Source organism: Mya arenaria, chromosome 13 (assembly GCF_026914265.1).
Source record: "Mya arenaria isolate MELC-2E11 chromosome 13, ASM2691426v1".
Taxonomy (NCBI): Eukaryota; Metazoa; Mollusca; class Bivalvia; order Myida; family Myidae; genus Mya; species Mya arenaria.
In genome coordinates, this window is record NC_069134.1 from 38363567 (window position 1) to 38383699 (window position 20133).

The 20133-nt window shown below is 33.5% G+C and overlaps 1 protein-coding gene across 2 annotated transcripts in view; it reads left to right on the forward strand.

The window, feature by feature from the left end:
• LOC128214704 (uncharacterized) overlaps positions 1 to 20133 on the forward strand; it is a 77379-nt gene extending 57246 nt beyond the window's left edge. The window contains exons 40-67 of one of the 2 annotated variants that reach the window (XM_052921325.1): positions 646 to 771; positions 1060 to 1179; positions 1419 to 1532; positions 1867 to 2127; positions 2372 to 2500; positions 2907 to 3032; positions 4047 to 4178; positions 4777 to 4905; positions 6367 to 6444; positions 6671 to 6847; positions 7203 to 7322; positions 7584 to 7706; positions 7938 to 8072; positions 8236 to 8358; positions 8766 to 9023; positions 9465 to 9571; positions 9860 to 10016; positions 11883 to 12005; positions 12302 to 12583; positions 12774 to 12800; positions 13188 to 13297; positions 14270 to 14331; positions 14590 to 14729; positions 14897 to 14966; positions 15719 to 15732; positions 15946 to 16075; positions 16418 to 16498; positions 17274 to 20133. In XM_052921325.1, the coding sequence (XP_052777285.1) occupies positions 646 to 771; positions 1060 to 1179; positions 1419 to 1532; positions 1867 to 2127; positions 2372 to 2500; positions 2907 to 3032; positions 4047 to 4178; positions 4777 to 4905; positions 6367 to 6444; positions 6671 to 6847; positions 7203 to 7322; positions 7584 to 7706; positions 7938 to 8072; positions 8236 to 8358; positions 8766 to 9023; positions 9465 to 9571; positions 9860 to 10016; positions 11883 to 12005; positions 12302 to 12583; positions 12774 to 12800; positions 13188 to 13297; positions 14270 to 14331; positions 14590 to 14729; positions 14897 to 14966; positions 15719 to 15732; positions 15946 to 16075; positions 16418 to 16498; positions 17274 to 17304 (3485 nt within the window). In that variant the 3' untranslated portion in view covers positions 17305 to 20133. The remainder of the gene's footprint in view (positions 1 to 645; positions 772 to 1059; positions 1180 to 1418; positions 1533 to 1866; positions 2128 to 2371; positions 2501 to 2906; positions 3033 to 4046; positions 4179 to 4776; positions 4906 to 6366; positions 6445 to 6670; positions 6848 to 7202; positions 7323 to 7583; positions 7707 to 7937; positions 8073 to 8235; positions 8359 to 8765; positions 9024 to 9464; positions 9572 to 9859; positions 10017 to 11882; positions 12006 to 12301; positions 12584 to 12773; positions 12801 to 13187; positions 13298 to 14269; positions 14332 to 14589; positions 14730 to 14896; positions 14967 to 15718; positions 15733 to 15945; positions 16076 to 16417; positions 16499 to 17273) is intronic. The other variant, XM_052921326.1, reaches the window with a different exon arrangement.

Below are 20133 nucleotides of genomic sequence, written 5' to 3' on the forward strand. Positions count from 1 at the left end.
CTTTTTTGCCAACAATCAATTCTAAAGCACTTAGATCATACATTTTACCATTTAAGTCTTTTACATAATGCAACCCCTTAATAAATTATGCATGCATAAATACATAGTTTCCATTTTGAAAGTTATGGTTATAGAATAAAGGCATATGCAAAAATTGTTTTACAGTGTCTATACATATTTTATCTATATATAACATATATGCTTTTATAACATCTGTCCAAAATACATTTGACAATTTTTGGCAAATATTTTCAGAACACATTTTATCCACATCAAATAAACTCTCCATCAATGTAAATAACACTTGTTGTCAATAAAAAATTCAAGTTAATTAATATGGCTCAAATATAAATAAAAGTGTATTTAATGTGTTAACTTATGTGCAACAAAATTGCAACGTCATTATTGCAAACAGCATTGTTTCCAGTAAACAAAGTCAACTACAAGGATGTTCCCTGTATTCCGAAATTGAGCCTGTTAAAAGACACAAGTATGAAAGTCCCAAAACACAATATATACAAGACACGAGCACGGGCACATATATCTTTAAATATCGCAATACATTAATATTGGGCTATATCATACATTTTTTAAGGAAGATGACACATAATTCAAGCATTTCTCTTTGATCCACTTATATTTCAGATATTAACGAATGCGACGAGGCTTTACACAACTGTACACACAAGTGCAACAACTTTGACGGAGGATTTAACTGCTCTTGCCCACAAGGCTACAACCTTAACCAAGCGGCCTGGACATGCATTAAAAGTGAGTGGTATTATTTCAAGTACAAAACAATAACTTTAAAAATGGTTCTTCTGTTTTACATAAAAAAAACTGTCCGTACTGTAAGGTATGCTCCATTTAATGTTGTACAATACTTTAAATGAATACATACATGTGTTGATATTAGATTTCTTGAAATGATCTCAAAACTATAATTTTATTTTTTACTTATATGGCGTTATACATAATACGTAATTGTTAACATAGACTTAATAAGTTCGTTGCACATGTACAGAGTCTTCGCGAATTATAATGTGACCATGCTTTCAGATACATCTTTAAATTGTTCGGAATGCTACCAAGCTTCTGGTTGTGAACAAATACACAATGAAACAAAATGTTTTTGTGTCGAAGGGTTTGAGCTAGATAAAAGTGGCAAGCAATGCAAAGGTATACTAAATATAAATAACAGTGAATAATGTATATTTAAATCATCTATATTACTCGAGTGGCATTGATGGATTTCGAATCGATTAAAACACCTGTAGTTACTTACCTGTTGGTGTCAAAGGAATGTTTCATCCGATAAAGATAGCAAGTTTTCATATGTGTGCATTGGGTAATAAGGTTATTTATAAATATCCATTGCCGAGCAATAACCCTATGACTTAAGTATTGGCTGTTTTCAGATGTGGACGAATGCGCCAGAGGTGTGTGCTCTCAGGGCTGTACAAACACAAATGGGAGTTTTTACTGCTCCTGTTTTGCTGGGTTCGAACTTGTTGACCGTGCAAATTGCGAAGGTTGTATGTCATTATTCGTATATTGTTTGGTGCATATTTATTGTGCTATTGAAAATGTTTGAAAGACACACAAGCAACATTAAGGTCATTGCATTATAATATATTTTTTTTGAGAATTTATTCAATAAATTTACGACGGCAATACATATATACTTCATCAAAAGTATAAGTATTAGAATATAACACTAACAAGCTCGAGTGTACTGTTTTTAGCAAATATCAAAAGCCGTTTTTACGATCATTACGATCCGGTTTAGGGTTTATAAAGATGCATATGTTGGAGAAAGACTGTATTAATATGTATGCGTATTGTATACGTTATCTTTCATTTCAGAATGTAGCACCAATAAATGGGGTGTTAACTGTTCAAACGATTGCGAATGTACCGGTCAAGGGGCCGAATACTGTGATCCAGTGAAAGGGTGTATATGCCTACCTGGCTGGGAAGGCCCAACATGCAATGATGATATTAATGAATGTAACCGGACTTACGACTTGTGTCAAGATGTGAGGAAAGACTGTGAGAACAATTTGGGGTCATTCTCTTGTAACTGTATTGACGGCTTTATTGAAAACGATGAAGGAAAGTGCAAAGGTAACAGTTATAGGTGTAGTTTGTTCGAATGATTTCACAAAACACTAATAAACATACTTATGTTGACTATTAATTATCGTATACTAGTTTAAGATATCGTTATTTAAGTGGATGTAAAAATCTAACCAATGTTATTGTATCATTTTTGTCACCACCAATCAATGAATGTGCTTTATTATAAGGTTTGTTTATTTCATTAGATAATTAGAACCGAAATATAAATTATAATGCCATATATCCACAGATATTGATGAATGTAGCAATCCATTAACACATAACTGTGACCCTGAAATCGAGCGATGTGTTAACACAAAAGGCGGATTCACTTGCGAATGCGTGAGCGGTTACATAAGAAATGGTTCCTCTTGTAAAGGTATTTAATCATTTGACCATCAAACGATATTTATGGATCATTGTGTTTTACAGGAAGTGGGCGTTTAACAAATAAACGTGTTAGTTAGCTTTAAATAATTAACTATTTCAAATTAATGAGAATTAAATTGTTTTATCGCCATTGTGATACTGTGAATGTTTTTTTTTTGCGTATTCGATGGCTGTAATCAAGTAAATTATTTCTAGAGGACGAAAGTGCTCATGTGGTATTTGTGTTCGCCTTTCGTCAAAGTGGTCGTGGGTACACTCGGTGTTTAATCATGGAAATATTTCTACCAAGGAACGGACTTGTGATTGGTTAATATCAAACAATAGCTGATAGTATTCTGCACAGTTAGGATAAAAATAGGAATAAAAACCTAATGGTAATATTTCATCATTTACAGACATAAATGAGTGCACCCTTAAGACTTCCGGTTGCGAACAAATGTGTGAAAACAAGCCAGGCACATACAACTGCCTTTGTTACTTTGGCTACAAGCTGAATGATGACAGGAAAACATGTACAAAAGGTAACTAGGATGTTCACATTCTTGAGCCACAGTCTATAAATGTTTTGTGTTTCGAAGTCCTATCTAGAAAATTCTATCTTGCTATTAGGATATAGTATCTTCCAGTAAAACGTTCTTTCTCCCATTGTCGGGATATCATCTCGAATCTATGAGATACTATCTCTTAAATAGGAGAAAGTGTCATTTGTCATTTGCCAATGTCTCGAAACTGATTAAGCTTAATATGCTTTACTAGCTTATTTGGTTTAGCAAATTTGCTTACTTTTTACTTTAATTTCATCAAGGTCATCATGATAATCAGACATATATTTCCCGTTAAAAGTCTATTAAACATTCAAATTCGGAATATAGCTCAATTTACAGAAGGACAAAAATAGTGAGCTTAGCTAAGTCTTGATATAAGGAAGTAAGCAGTTTCGAGAAATCGGCCCTTGGATCTTTCTCTCCATTTTTCCTTGTTATATAAAAGGATCAGTATATCCTAATTTTGACATATAGTATTTAGCTTTAAATACCTAAGTGTAGGAACATTAAAAACAGTGTCAACGCGATCAGTAGATGCGTCATTTTTCAATTTGTTTTGTACAAGAAATTAACGATAAAGAACCTTGTACTACAGAGAAACACACTCGTTTACTTAACATTTTGCGTTCATTTGTTTGCTGTTTAGCTTGTCCGTGTAGTTGAATGAGTTTAATGTGACATGCATTGATGAACAGTTTCTCGGAATCTTGGATTATATAGTTAAAACCCCAATGCTTTAACTGCAAAAAGAAAATGTATTACTGTTAATTCTCTTATTTGTTGTGACACTTTAAAACGGCCTATAGTTTTGTGCCACTGCATTTATAGATACACATATATTAACACTACAAATAAAGATACAAGCAAGTTAAGTCATAGTGTGCACAGGTAACTAACTTTTCACAACCATTTAAATTCAATGTACAGGGTAGACTGTAAAAATTCATACAGAAAAATACATTGTCGCTATACAAATATACATGTTTTCAGTGGAAGACCCGTGCAAACAGTTCTACAACAAGACGTGCAGTCACTACTGTGTGATACTTAAATCAGAAGATAAAGCAGAGTGTAGATGCTCAGAAGGATATCGTCTGATGAACAATGAAGTATCATGCGAAGGTAAGTCCATAAGGGTCCCGCAAAAATAGATATATGGCCCTTTGTGAACTAATTAAAATTCAGCAAATCAATTTGATTTTCACAGAATATGAAATACTTTCAGAGTTTTTGTTCTTAACTTCCGAATTAATATAACTAAGACAATGTGAAGGTGTTTATAACAAAAACCATTTATATTTGATCTTAAGTTTCTTATCGTCTCCTTTGATTATTTTGTCTTAATCACAAAGGAGTGAAAGAAGAGAAAGCAAATAAAAACATAACACATATACACCTGTTGGACTGATGCCCATTACAAGAACACTCATTCTGTGGACCACTTTTCTCCCTTGAAATGAAGTGTTTTACCTAATGATTTCTTGAGCTCTTTTGGACTTAATTCAGAATGAAATGTTATTGATAATCAAATCTCTTATTATATAAGAGCAATTTTATTACAAAGCCCATATTTACCCGGATGACTTATAAAATGCCTTCAAATTGCCTGCCTGATCCACTCTGTCAAAAATGTTATCATTCGGAGCCCTTATTCCATCCTGTGATGATTTTCGTTACTGGAAATATTAAACAGTATTGAATATATACATTTGTATTGTAGAGGTGAATGAATGCGCCGAAACTCCTAACATATGCGGCAATATTGCCACATGTACCAATTTGGAAGGATCTTTTCAATGTAACTGTCCATCGGGAACTAAACTTCAAAACGACGGCATTACATGCTCGGGTATGTTTCAATCTTGTCATTATTTAACTACTGGGTTTAAAGAGTGATTTATAGTATAATAGTGCATTTATATATCTTTAAGGTACATGCATAAGATTAATGACCAAATATCCTTGACCATTTCTGTTAACTTTTTTAAAAATTGAATTACATATTTAAAGACAAAGCATTGCTAATCAATCCCATGTTATTTATTGTATTGGTTAATTTCAATTTTATTTGACATATATTGTGTATTAAAGCGATAAAAGGCCTGATATATCGGTTTTATAAAGGCGCAGTTTTTGGTTCTGAAACATCTTAATATGTGTAAACACGTAGTACTAGTCATGATACATCGTGTGTATTTACACGCAGTTTAAGACCTGATACATCGTATGTATATACACGCAGTATTAGTCTTGATACATCGTATGTATTTACACGCAGTTTTAGTCCTGATACATCGTGTGTATTTACACGCAGTTTTAGTCATGATACATCGTCTGATAAACACGCACTTTTAGTCCTGATACATCGTATGTATTTACACGCAGTTTTAGTCCTGATACATCGTTTGTATTTACACGCAGTTTTAGTCCTGATACATCGTCTGATAAACACGCAGTTTTAGCCCTGATACATCGTGTGTGTTAACACGCAGTTTTAGTCCTGATACATCGTCTGATAAACACGCAGTTTTAGTCCTGATACATCGTGTGTATTTACACGCAGTTTTAGTCCTGATACATCGTATGTATTTACACGCAGTTTTAGTCCTGATACATCGTATGTATTTACACGCAGTTTTAGTCATGATACATCGTCTGATAAACACGCAGTTTTAGTCCTGATACATCGTATGTATTTACACGCAGTTTTAGTCATGATCCATCGTCTGATAAACACGCAGTTTTAGTCCTGATACATCGTGTGTATTTACACGCAGTTTTAGTCCTGATACATCGTATGTATTTACACGCAATTTTAGTCCTGATACATCGTGTGTATTTACACGCAGTTTTAGTCATGATACATGGTCTGATAAACACGCAGTTTTAGTCCTGATACATCGTATCTATTTACACGCAGTTTTAGTCATGATACATCGTCTGATAAACACGCAGTTTTAGTCCTGATACATCGTCTGATAAACACGCAGTTTTAGTCCTGATACATCGTCTGATAAACACGCAGTTTTAGTCCTGATACATCGTATGTATAAACACGCAGTTTTAGTCCTGATACATCGTCTGATAAACACGCAGTTTTAGTCCTGATACATCGTCTGATAAACACGCAGTTTTAGTCCTGATTTATCGTATGTATAAACACGCAGTTTTAGTCCTGATTTATCGTATGTATAAACACGCAGTTTTAGTCCTGATTCATCGTGCTTATAAGCATATAGTATTAGTCCTGATATATCATGGTTAAAAACCTTCAGTTTAAGTCCTGTTGTATTGCGTTTTTTGCTTTCAGAGTGTGATGAGTTCCATCATGGTGTCAACTGTTCACAAGAATGCATGTGCCTTCACGGATCATGTGACAAGAAGCATGGTTATTTCAATGTTTTGTACTTTTTTTAAGTTTTCTAGTATAACAACTATTAATAATACATATTTATGTAACACATAGGGGACAAAACAAATTCAGTGCATATAGTTTGAACATGGACGTTCTCCCTTATTTGATATGTTTAATACAAAAGTAAACATTGATTGTATTTAAACCTTCATCTGCATGGCGTTGTTGCATTAACTATTCTGAAATATGCCTGTTTAAGGATGTGATTGCAATACCGGATGGATGGGAGAAAGCTGTGACGCAGACGTAGATGAGTGTGCCGCCGGAACAAAGGAATGTGAAGACGCAAACACTGTTTGTATCAATACCCCTGGCGACGCCATTTGCATCTGTGAAGGAGGGTTTGTGAGAAATGAGACAACGTTAAAATGTGAAGGTAAAAATCATTTTTTAACCAGACTTCTTAACCGCTTTTTAAAGATGTTAGATGATAACAATATGTATTCAAGAGGCGAAAGATGCATACAGGTTATGAAAATAACAGTCGTGGTGGAAATAAGACTCTTACTTTCCAGCAATATTACAAAAGTAAAACGATTCTGGACGCACGGTGGTTATCCTAGCCTTTCTGTGTTCATAATAGGGTTAAAAATAATACTCTAATAAGAATAGGAAATGCATGATAATTGGCATAGTCTATACATTTTAATACTTGTGCTTTCATAATTGTACTTAGAAAGTACGAGTTATAAATGTCGAAGAAATATATTTTATAATGAACATGTTTGCAGATATCAATGAATGCAATGATAGTCAAATGAATTCCTGTGAGCAGCGGTGTGTGAACGTAAATGGGTCTTATAAGTGTGAGTGTCACAACGGGTTCACCATGAGGAATGGAACTTGTAGAGGTATTTACGTTTCTCAAAGGTGTGTGTCGTTTACTTACTCCACCTGTTCTACAAGGAACCTTATATCATATTCACTCGTAAAGCTGTCTAGCTTTATATTATCTTTTTGTACTCTTAACATTTCAGACACATGCGCTCCAAAATCACGCAATATATCATTTGACCAGTTGATTCATGTTTATGCATGTGTTATTATTTGTTTACTTTACGATGACGATATGGCTATTCTATTTGAGTAATACACTTTAAAGATATTTACAGATATAAACGAATGTGAAAAACACCACGACTGCCATCACTCGTGTGAAAATACCGTCGGAAGTTATCGGTGCTCGTGTAGAGAGGGATTCAAGCTCGATCTATCAGACAGAAGGTCCTGTAAACGTATGTCATTGTCGCGCTGCCATTTGTTGTTTGGGAAATACGAACCTTGTACCATCCCAATTAAACATGCGAACGTACCAAGCAATATTTTTACCTTTGAAAGGCATATACGGAGTACACAATCAAACTCAAAAACGTTTTTAATCGCAAAAAATGAATGAACTTTTAATGAAACCCAAAACATTTCATTATTGTTATACAATTGGCTAAGAATATTTCATATCTTTTAAGCTGATGCTGAATGCGATGAAGGAGAAGAAGACACACCTTGTAATGAAAACCAGTATTGCTTAATTCTAAATGGAAATCATACATGTGAATGTTTCCCAGGATTCGAAACTTTGGCAAATTCTTCTTCCTGCAAGGGTAATATATTTTTCTTATATCCATATTTAAGTTCTATTAAGTTTAAGATTGGTTTGGTTTAAACTATTTATTGACAGCAGTGATATTTCCAACACCGTTAACTTGTATTCATTTCGGCACTTCAACGTTAGTAGTAATACGCAATACTTCTTGTTCTCCTCAGACAAAGATGAATGTGCAGCTGAGACCAATCCATGTGATCAAAATTGCACAAACACTGATGGCAGTTTTGTTTGTGGCTGTAATACAGGTTTCATTCTGTCCAGTGACAAATTCTCCTGCATGGGTTAGTATGTACATAAGTATTTGAACCTGCATAAGTAAAGTCCCGATATACATCAATGAAACAAATGTAAAATACTATTTTCCAGATTTTATTCGGTCTAAATCTGATATAAGACAATTCTTTGAATTTATTTCTGCCTCCAACATTGTTTTATTGCATATTTTTTTTATTTTTTTTTCACATAAAAACTACAGCTGACGAAAACTCAAGGTGTCATTCATGATAAACATATACAAAAAGGTGTTTCTATTTTACGAGTGACATACAGAGTTAATGTATCATCATGCAAGGATGCATTTTTAAATCTAAACAATAACCACAAAAAAGCCAATATTGGACCTCGAACCTATGACCCCTACGTCGAAAATTCGAACATACTAATATTTTTATTTTAATCATCTTATCAGAATGTGAGGATGGATTCTACGGAGATAACTGTTCCTTAGAATGCAGTTGTTCCAAACAATCGACCGAACGCTGTGATCCGAAATCAGGAACATGCATCTGTAAAAACGGCTGGTCAGGAAACGATTGCAGTGACGACATTGATGAATGTAAAAACAAAACAATTTGTCAAGGAACCTCAGTTTGTTTGAACACAAACGGTAGCTACAGATGTATTTGTGACAAAGGCTTTATCATGGACAGTGCCGGAATATGTACAGGTGATCTTTTTACACTCTACCTGTCGTTCTAAATTATATTTGAAACTTAGGTATTTCAAATGTTTCATTGACAGTTGTAAGGCGGTAATCATATCGTTTATTGATATAGCTTTTTTGAGTTTTTTGCGGGCTGTTTGTGGTGTTTGTACGGTTGTGGTGTTTGTACGGTTGTGGTGTTTGTACGGTTCGGTCTAATTCAATGTCGTTTTGGCCCTTTCCCTGTTCCTCTAAACTTGGTTTAGTAATGTTTAACTAATGGGCGATTCCCTTTAGTTTTAGTTTTATAAGTGAAAGGCATGATGACCGGTCCGGAGTTAGAATTTACAATATAAAAAAGGATTCCATATACATTGCGGGTTCTAATTATGTAGTAATACTGAACCGCATATAACAATATACATACAATATTCATTTCATTAATGATGTGTCTTTTTCTTGTAGTTTGCAGAGCAGGTCTGTTTGGGAAGAATTGTGAAAACACATGCGGCTGTAATATTGAGAACACGGTGCTATGCGATCACGTCACCGGCAACTGTACATGCAAACAGGTAAGGAAATAAATGATTAGATATTTAAATAGTCATTTAAATGGCTTTATAAGGTACGTAGGTACTTCACACATAGCTTGCAAATACGGATTGCTTTGCTTTCATTTTGACTACTAGTTTCTAGTCTGAAATAAAATTAATTGACTACTTGAACTTTTGTTCAATAATTTAACACTGATTCAATGTAATTACAAGATTGAAAGAAAATTAAATTCAATATTTGATGCAATCTGTAAGTAAGATTCTAAGAAAGCATATAAGTAAACAGCAGTCTACTGTATTTTGCAGGGTTGGTCTGGAGGTGACTGCACTGATGACGTTGATGAATGTAAAGGGGAAACTGATGTTTGCAGCACAAGACCTAACTCCACGTGCATTAACTCCGATGGTAGCTTCAAATGTGAATGCAACGAGGGATTCTTTGAAAACGGTCCTCTTTGCAATGGTGACAGATACATTTTTCCCAATAATCTGAGAAAATGCAATTTAATTCGATGTATTTATAATTATTGTAGTACGAAAAATATTTTATTAAAAGTACTTTGTATGCCTGATGCACATGGATGGTATAAATTGTAAGGATACACCTATGCACGTATATACTACATAAAGATACACCTACCTTCAGATACACCCATAGACATTTGGTTTTTAAAGATACACCCATAGACATTTGGTTTTTAAAGATACACCCATAGACATTGGTACCTAAAGATACACCTATAGACATTGGTACCTAAAGATACACGCTTAGCCTTTAGGTTTCTAGAATACACCCATAGACATTTGGTTTCTAAATATACACCCATAGACATTTGGTACCTAAATATACACTCATTGACGTTTTGTACCTAAATATAGACCCAAAGTTATTTGGTACCTAAATATACACCCATATACATTTGGTACCTTAATGTTCACCCATAGACATTTGGAACCTAAATATACACCCATAGACATTTGGTACCCAAATATACACCCATAGACATTTGGTACCTAAATATACATCCATAGACATTTGGTACCTAAATGTATACCCATAGACATTTGGTACCTAAATATACACCCATAGTTATTTGGTACCTAAATATACACCCATATGCATTTGGTACCTTATTATTCACTCATTGACATTTGGTACCTCAAGATACACGCATATACATTTGGTACCTCAATATACACTAATAGATATTTGGTACCTAAAGATAATCCACGGACATTTGATACCTAAATATACACCCATATACATTTGAAAACGAAACATACACCCATAGACATTCGGTACCTCAATATACACCACTAGATATTTGGTACCTAAAGATAATCCACGGACATTTAATACCTAAATATACATTTGGTACCTAAATATACACACATAGACATTTGGTACCTTAATGTAAACCCATAGACATTTGTAACCTAAGTATACACCAATTGACGTTTTGTACCTAAATATTTACCGATAGTTATTTGGTACCTAAATATACATACATAGACACTTGGTACCTAAATATACACCCATAGACATTTGGTACCTTAATTTACACCCATAGACATTTGGAACCTAAGTGTACAACCTTAGACTTTTCGTACTTAAATATACACCCATAGACATTTACTTCCTAAATATAAACCCATAGCCGTTTGGTACCTTACGTTTTGTTAATTAATATAAACCCATTCCCATTTTGTTCCTAAATAAACACCAATAGACCTTTGGTACCTTACATTTTGTTTCTTAATATACACACGTAAGCATTTGGTACCTTACATTTGGTTCCTTAATATACACCCATAGGCATTTGGTACCTGACATTTGGTTTCTTAATATACACCCTTAGACATTTGGTACCTGAAATTTGGTTCCTTAAAATACGCCAATTGACATTTGGTACATAACATTTGGTTCTTTAATATACGCTAATTGACATTTGGTACCTTATATCTGGTTCCTTTATATACACCCATATTGATTGCATGCCTAAATATACACCCGTTGACATTTTGCACATTTGGTACTTAAATATACACGTATTCTTGTGTGATGCCTAAAGAAACACGTATTGACATTTGATACATACATATATACATACGCACATTTGATACAAAAAGGAACATAATTGACTTGTGTTTCATACAAATACACATATGAACATATGCATCGTTTCAACATCATATTGTAGGAAATAGTACAGACTGAAAATAGTGATATATAATACAAAAGTACGTTTTAGTGAAAACACTAGCTTCGATTGCGGTTCATTTATATAACACTGTTAAACTGATTACATAAAGCAAATCAACGTTTCAGATGTCGATGAATGCAAACTTATCCACAACTGTACTTTCCCTGGCCAAGAATGTGTTAACAAGCTAGGAAGCTACTCATGTAAATGTAAGAGGGGATACCATGGTGACGGTATTTCATGCACCAGTGAGTAAGAATTTTGCAAATTATTATAGTTAGCTCAATATAATAATTATTATTATCATTGTATCATAACTAATGGATGTGTTATTAAACAGCAAAACCCTTAAAACTGCTATTTCTAAATCAGTAGTTTCCTTCTTATTAAAGCGACGGCTAAGATGATTATACTCATCATTGAGTAAACTTAATTGTTACAATTGTTATTGCATAGATCAACGTTCCCTTGGCTTTGCCTAAAACTAATTTTATGAAAACATTTACTTCTTAACGTTGGTAAAGTACTTTTTGCAATTTACAAGTGTGCAGCAACAGTACCTATGGGGAAAACTGCTCATCGCATTGCACATGCAACGTAACTAACACGGAGGTTGTTTCGGAGCATCAAATTTGCCAAACTGAAAACGGACAGTGCACATGTAAACAAGAATGGGAAGGCAAAGATTGTGATACGGATAAAAATGAATGTCTGGACGAAACAGTTTGTTCCTCGTTTGACAACAGTGGTTGCCATAATTTGCATGGGAACTACTCTTGTGACTGCTTGAGAGATTACGAACATGTAAACGGAACCTGTATTGGGCGTAAGTGATTCACACTGTATATGCTATTGGAAGCTGGCCATTGATAAATGAAATATTTCTCGGAACTCGCTACTTTTGATATATCTGTTCCTTGTTTGCGCTAAACGCACTCCATTTTTCGTAATATTTTAATATATAAGTTTGACGTTTTTATAATGCATACTTTATTTCGGTCACTATTTCCTTTCAGCATACAAAAACACAGAGGTGGAACCAGGTAAGGTTTTGAATGTTTTGGTATAAGCTCATGTTTTTTTCTTCTAAGAAACGCTTCTAGCTGTAGTCATAGCCTCAGTGTCGTTGTCTACGTCGTCATGCAACAATGGCGACGTGCTTAAGCTTGGGTTTTGGCCATTACTTTGAAACAGTTTCAGATATTTACTTGATATACATATGATTTCAAAGACCATGCAAATAATGTGTAGCAAGTCTCTTTACTGTTATTTGACCCTGCGAGAAAAGTACGCTGGGGTTATGTTTGTATTACAGGTAGTTTGATGGAACACTAAAACAAAGTTTAGAAAATAGTACATTTCTATTAAAATAAATAAAAAACTGTACAATTTTAAATTTTATTATAATGACAGTAAATCTTATTTAATAGATAGTGCCATACAAATTGAAATTGAAATAAGTTTTAACTGGAAAACATCTGGGTTAAATTTCAACGTGAGCAGTACCTACGAAGAATATAAAAAGGAGACAGAAAGAATGGTAAGCACACACTTTATGGCAGTTAATATTTGATGCTATTATGTTCATGCATTTCGTTCTTTAAAAACAAATTGAACTAGTTTTCTCCTCTAAAGTTATTTTAGCATGTAATGATTGCTGCGCCTATTTTAATTAACCAGCTTTGTAGAAGTCAAACCATGGTTACTAGATAGGGGTACGACATTGGTTTCGAACGTGCATGAAACCGGTATTTCCGCTCAATGACTTAATTTGTCATTGATCGATAATAACGAAACTCGTAGTAGTGTTTAATACGAAATTAATGTTTTGGATTGCTTTTGGGATTTGTACGATCAATGTCACTTTGCAGCTACTAAAAATGTAAAATGGCTTCTCCTCAACAATTAGTTGGTATGAATTGGGGGTGACGAAACTTCCTAAATAGGCTTCTACTGTAAGACATAATCTGTGATTAATTTGGGAGTTTGTAACGCACTTGATTCAATAAATCATTTAGATTTTTAGCCTAAATTGTTATTGTTATTGTGGTCAGTAGAGTTAAGTTGCAGGTCGTTGTAATATAGCAAAAAAGCTTCAACAAAAATACTCAGTTCATTAGTTAGGAATACCATGTAGGCAAATGATGCTTAAAATAAAGCAGGTGTATATGTAATTTACTATTGAGTTGTTATAAGGACAATTGGGAAAATTGGAAACATATATATTCAGCGTGCAGTGATTCAAGTTCGAATATAACAAGTTGTAGATAGTTTTGGGGTTGTCAGAAACAAGATGAAGGTAAAAGATGCAGAATGAATGTCTCAAAACATTAATATGCCAAAGGTCCTATTTCACAAATTAAAACAAAACACAACTGGTTTCGTCGGATTGTTGCGTAACAAAGTTTTCTGTTATGATAAAATTGATGAATAAGAATATAATTATACAAAGTATAGAAGTAGGAAACAGACCGGGGGTACGCTATAATTGGATTACGATTATTTTTTCCAGCTAGAATACTATTATAACGAACGTTTGAATGCAGAAGTTGACATCTACATCAAGAACATATGGTAATTGACCTGTTTAACTTGATGCCCTAGTAAAATGTCGGTACCTTATTATTAAAGGTTTAAGCATGTCATCCACAAAAACACTTACTTCTATTATTTCACATTATTCAGGTTATTTAGTTTAATAAACTGCTTGGTAACATACACACACATCGTTTTTTTTTCTATTATTTGACGCAATTCATATCTGGTTCACTACACTGCTTGTTAATGGTGACATTCACACACATAATGTATCTATTGTTTTACACCATTCAGGTCTGGTTCACTACACTGCTTGTTTGTGGTGACATATTCAAAGGAAGATCCTCTTATTGCCAAGGCGTTGTCAGACCGAACAAGAGAGTTAGAAAAAGCTGAACTTACATTCTTTGGGGATGTCATTCATCCAGAAACAGGTAGCTGTATTGTTTGCACATAGTATAGTGTTTTTAAGGTGAACATTTGAAATATTACTCAATTGCTAGTGTGATATATGATTACAGAATCTTCATCCTGATTTTTTCAAAATTTAAAATGTAGTTCGATTATGTTCTACATGTATATGTTTTATTCGATACTTCAGTTACATTACCTGACTTGTGTGATGCAAATTGCAATCATTGCGTGCTGAAAGATGGATTTGCCATTTGCAGGTATCCCATTTATACACCTTTTTATAGAAACTGTGAAATATCGTCTTAAGAACCTGTTAGTTTATACTAACTTCTTTTAGCCCTATTGTGACGAAAGCTGATAGCTTATAGAATCACTCTGGAGTCCGTTTCCTGGGTAGAAACAAGTACTGGAGTCTATTTTGAGAGGCCGTGAGAAGGTACCTCTGGTGGGGATCGAACCAACAACATCTTGGATGAGAGGCGAATACATTTACCACTAAACAACTCTCACTCCTGCTTCCGATACCCCCAAGTTCTAATGTCAGTAAAATGTAATTAAGCAGAACTACCTACTGACGCTTAGGCAATTTAACAAAAAGTCTTACGGTACACGAAAATTCTTCACAATGTTCTGATACATGGTAACTATCATACAAACCAAAAAAGATAAACGAATTTGCCGTTTTGTAACCCCACAACATAAATCGCCTGTTTACATAAACATTTTTGAATTTTTACCATTATCTAAATCTGTCAGTCTGCACTGTTATTTATGTTTAAGGCACTTATACACTATGCTATTACACTAGTATTATATCTTATCTCTATAAGCAAAGTTTTGAGACTACGACATTGGAAAAGTAAAAGCTTGACAAACATCTTACAGTAAGGATTTAACGTAAAATGATGCAGTTAAACATGTTATCTCATTTATAATAATTTATTTTGAAGTTCATGCGAAAAAGACACATTTTAAACATCATTTAAAATTTTTATATTTTTTTTTTCAGAACGGATTCAAGCGGTATGTTTTACCTATAATAATCAAATCTATATATAGTTTTACAATTTGCCACCCATGATCCGTGTTGTTACATAGAAAAACATATCAAGTCAGCTTATTAAATAGATACAGCGCTTAATAAGTACATATATTTAAGAAACGTTATGTGTCCCTAAATATCATGGAAGTAGTAAATTATACTTATTACTGTAAAACTATAAACTCTGCTTTTAGATTCGACTCATTGGATAGTAGTAGGAACTAATATTGGAGGGGCCGCCCTTTTGATAATACTGGTGCTGAGTGCTGGTTGTCTTCTTCAATGGTATAGAAATGGTCATGCTCAGAAACGGCTTGGCGGCAGGTAAGTGTATATGATTTAGAAAAAAAAGGATTAAACATCAATAATTAATTTCTTTCTTATTTGAGCAGGAAAATATCTATGAAAAGTAATAGATTTAACGTCGTCGTTTTTGCCGCGTTCCTTGGAGTCGTTTGTATAATGCATATTTTAACCTTGTATTAACTAATTTATATACTAGTAGTATAGATGCCAACTTATACTAAGCAGAAACACTGGACTACTTATAACAAGCCATTGTTAACCATTCATTTTGTTGTCGTACCGAAGGGGATATTTAAATATGACTTTGTTTAGTTTCGTACAAATATAATGGCGATTTTTGCGATGTCGATTTCATTTCAGGGCCGGGACGTATTCTATGAATACAACAGGACAAATGGACAAGGATGAGGACTTTGACAGGCGGGATGGGTTAGTATGCTTGTAAGCATTATTTTAACCAGTTGATTCGAACATTCGAAAGAAACACTTTTCTAATAGTTCTGTTATAAATGTAACATATTACACCATGTCTATGGGTTGCTGATAATGAATCAGGTCTGATAAGGCATATTCCTGAAAGCATATCATACAGCCTTACAACAGAAACGGTTTGATTTCGACACTCAATTTCACCACATGCGGAAGTGCAACACTGTCAAAAACTATAGAAACTAGATGGCGTTGTTTGATTAATACGTCTCTCACTATGTGTTTGTGTTTAAACGATATTAATGCATTGGAGTTAATTTAATCACCAGGCCCCAATTTCTCGAAACTTCTTCGAAAGTCTCTTATAACAGGATTAAGCTAAATCCACTATTTTTGTCTTTCATTATTTTGCGTTTTATATACTCCTAGGAATAGGAATAGGAATTATCACAATAAACCATTTTTCAGTTATCAAAATTCAATTTAAGTAATGAAACTTAAGCCTGTTAAGCTTAAGAAGTTTGGAGAAATTTGTGCCAGGTCACTCGAGTGATGCGCGCTGTCTTACATTGAGAAGCATGCTTTCATGTACAAACAACGGTAAGTTTGAGATTTACTGTTTACTTTGTTTATTTGTAATCATGGACACTTTACTTCTCATCTGGCCTGAATAGCTTTTTAATGAGAACGGTTATGAAAAAGTCTAGAGATATATAATTCTATCTCTTCTTTAGAATACTGTTTTATTATAAAATATATCGTGAACATTTACGGTCTTTTGTTTTAGGACGACTGGATTCGCCACATACCACGACTAAAGCAAACGTGCGCAGTATATGACGTTTATACGTGTCTTCCTAACGATAATTGTGTGTAATGTTTTGATTAATCACCATTTAACCAGAATAGTCTATGTATCATGCTGTAGTTTTTGATACATTAACTGACAGTCTGTTTTACATATTCACATTCATATATCTTCCAGGACTTGATCTTATAGCTATGTCCTTTTTGATTAATTTAAACCAAAAACAACTCTCAGAATTTTAAAATTCTCCTTGCTGTTCAGTGAAATAGTGTGTACGTGTCTTCAAAAAGCTTTACTAATCATGCCAGAAAGGTTTCATTTGATCAAAAACATCAATTCGCTAAAGTGATTAAATGGAACCAGTCATGCCTTAAGGTGTCATTTGATCAAATACATTAATGTGCTATAGTGTTTAAATAGAATTATAATCAGAATATCATTTTGAATTATACACAATTGTTCATCAGCTACACACTGAAACTTTTCTAATGGTTGTTTATACTTCAGCTGTTACTTTTGTAAATCGGAATTACTAGCAAACAATGAACCACTTCCGTATGTTGTTCACACTTCACCTGGTTCTGTTGGTTCTTAGTTTTGAATAATTTTGTGTTTGAAAATTTCTTTTTGCTTTAATCCTTATTATATTTGTTTATTATGTACAAGTGTTCGTCGTTTATTTGTTGTTAGAGCTGTAATAATTTGTACAAATTGATCATATGATGCTCCTGTTATCCAATGTAATTCAACTATTATGTAATTTTAGTATTTTTAGGACTCTTGTATTACACATTTTGCTATAAATGCACATATAATTTACTATAATAAAACGTTCCCGCAAAAAATGATTATCGTTTCCACTCAAGGGATATATCTCTTAACACAACAGTTTGTTTAATACAAATAAACGCATGTAAATGATTTTCAAAAGATTTAATCATGATATGTATGTCCCTGAATATGTCAATTCTGACACAAAAATATACTTTAATAGTTTATTAAAATATCATATAACATATAAAACTGTATTATAAAACTGCTTGAATGAAACTATATATATATATAGTTAATTGATTGTTCATGAATGCCCGATGATAAGGATATGGTAGGGTAGAATGAATGAAGTAAATAAAATGGTTAAATCAGCACTATAATAAAAGGTCAATTATTTCCATGCATCAAGCTTTAAAAAGGGATTGTGAACAAAAGTAGACACTATTGTTCTGTTCAATGAGGTTGCTGATAACAAAATTAATACAATTGTAAATATTATATGTATATGACATGCACACTCTCATTGTTTTTGTGGTTTCATAAATGCCTTATAATCATTCAAACATGTGTTATAAATACGTCATGCTCTTCGTTGCTGGGAAAAATAAATGGAAATATTCTCTTTCTACGTGTATAAAAGAAAACAATGTAAATCGAATTTCCGCTTAAAAAAAGTAAAATCAAACATTATGACTTGGGTCTTCAAGTCTAACAACTATATAGTGGGTTTGAGGTGTGAGACCATTTTTTGTTCAATCTAAGTAAACCGTACGACAAACAAAATTGCAATTTGCAAAGGCACTGCCAGAAGATGCCAACTCTCGTCAATGAATCTAAATTGAAATAGAGACATAATACAATTTGTTCAACCGGAGTGCACAAATGTGCATTAATGGTACAGTTGTGTACCGCTACTTCATATGGAAATCGTTAATGATATCTAAATCGTGTCAAACATGAATGCAGACAATGCAGAAGCCGTCGACAACGACCACGATCACAACATGCCTATGACAAAAATGTTTGTTCCTTGAAAAACAAACCAGTTAGTATATCGATATATACAGTAGAATACATATCTGATATAGAGGTGACAACTTGCGGTTGTAGCTGTGGTTGTGGGCATAGTAACAAAGGGCACGATACAAGCAACGTACATAGAACATAATGTTTCTATTAAACGTATTTCAAATAGCAACCACGATAGTAAATATGTGTCGCATTCTGTAAATAAAGAATATTCTTTTTAAATGAACAATGTAACTCAAATGCATTACAGGATCATCCTTTATCAAGTTAATATAAACATTGAGCACTCGTGGTATTTGAAGTACACATTTGAAATACATCTACTTGGAATAATAATAACCAACAAATACAGTAGAAACTCACAAAACAGGAATTCCACAAAACCGGAATCCTCGGGATACCGGACATTTTTGCAGAGTCCCGGTTTTCCCCTTCAATTTTCAATGTAATAAAAATCCCTACAAAACCGGAACCCCGGAATTCCGAATACCGAACAAAAAATCGAGAAAAATTGTTAGTTTTCAACGTAATTTTACCTCCAAAATACGGACATATATTTGTTCCAACATGTCAGAATGATTTTGTGTATTAGGAATTCGTGAATCGCGTGTCACTTTGTTTTGACAGCCGGTGCGTCGTTAAATACTGCACCTGTGATGTTGTGTTAACTCGATAATCGATAATGATGATTGCGCTGTGGATTGACTGCCGCACGATAATCAAAGACTTCTATGATTGAATCAAATTAGAGCGTTGCGTTAATTAAACTATCAAAAATATTTAACAAGCATTAAATTACAGATAATCGGATAATATGTTTGTTTGTTACTAAAATAAAACAAAAAACTTTGATTAGTTGTAGGACATGCCTGTTGACATATACAGAATTTGAGCCATTTTGTTTCTAATTGCTACGATATTTTATTGACTCTCCGTTTATTTATTTATCCACTAATGTATGTGACAATAACCAGATTGATTACACTGGTAATTTACTATATATAATAATCATTGTCAAACGTTTGTAATATAAGAA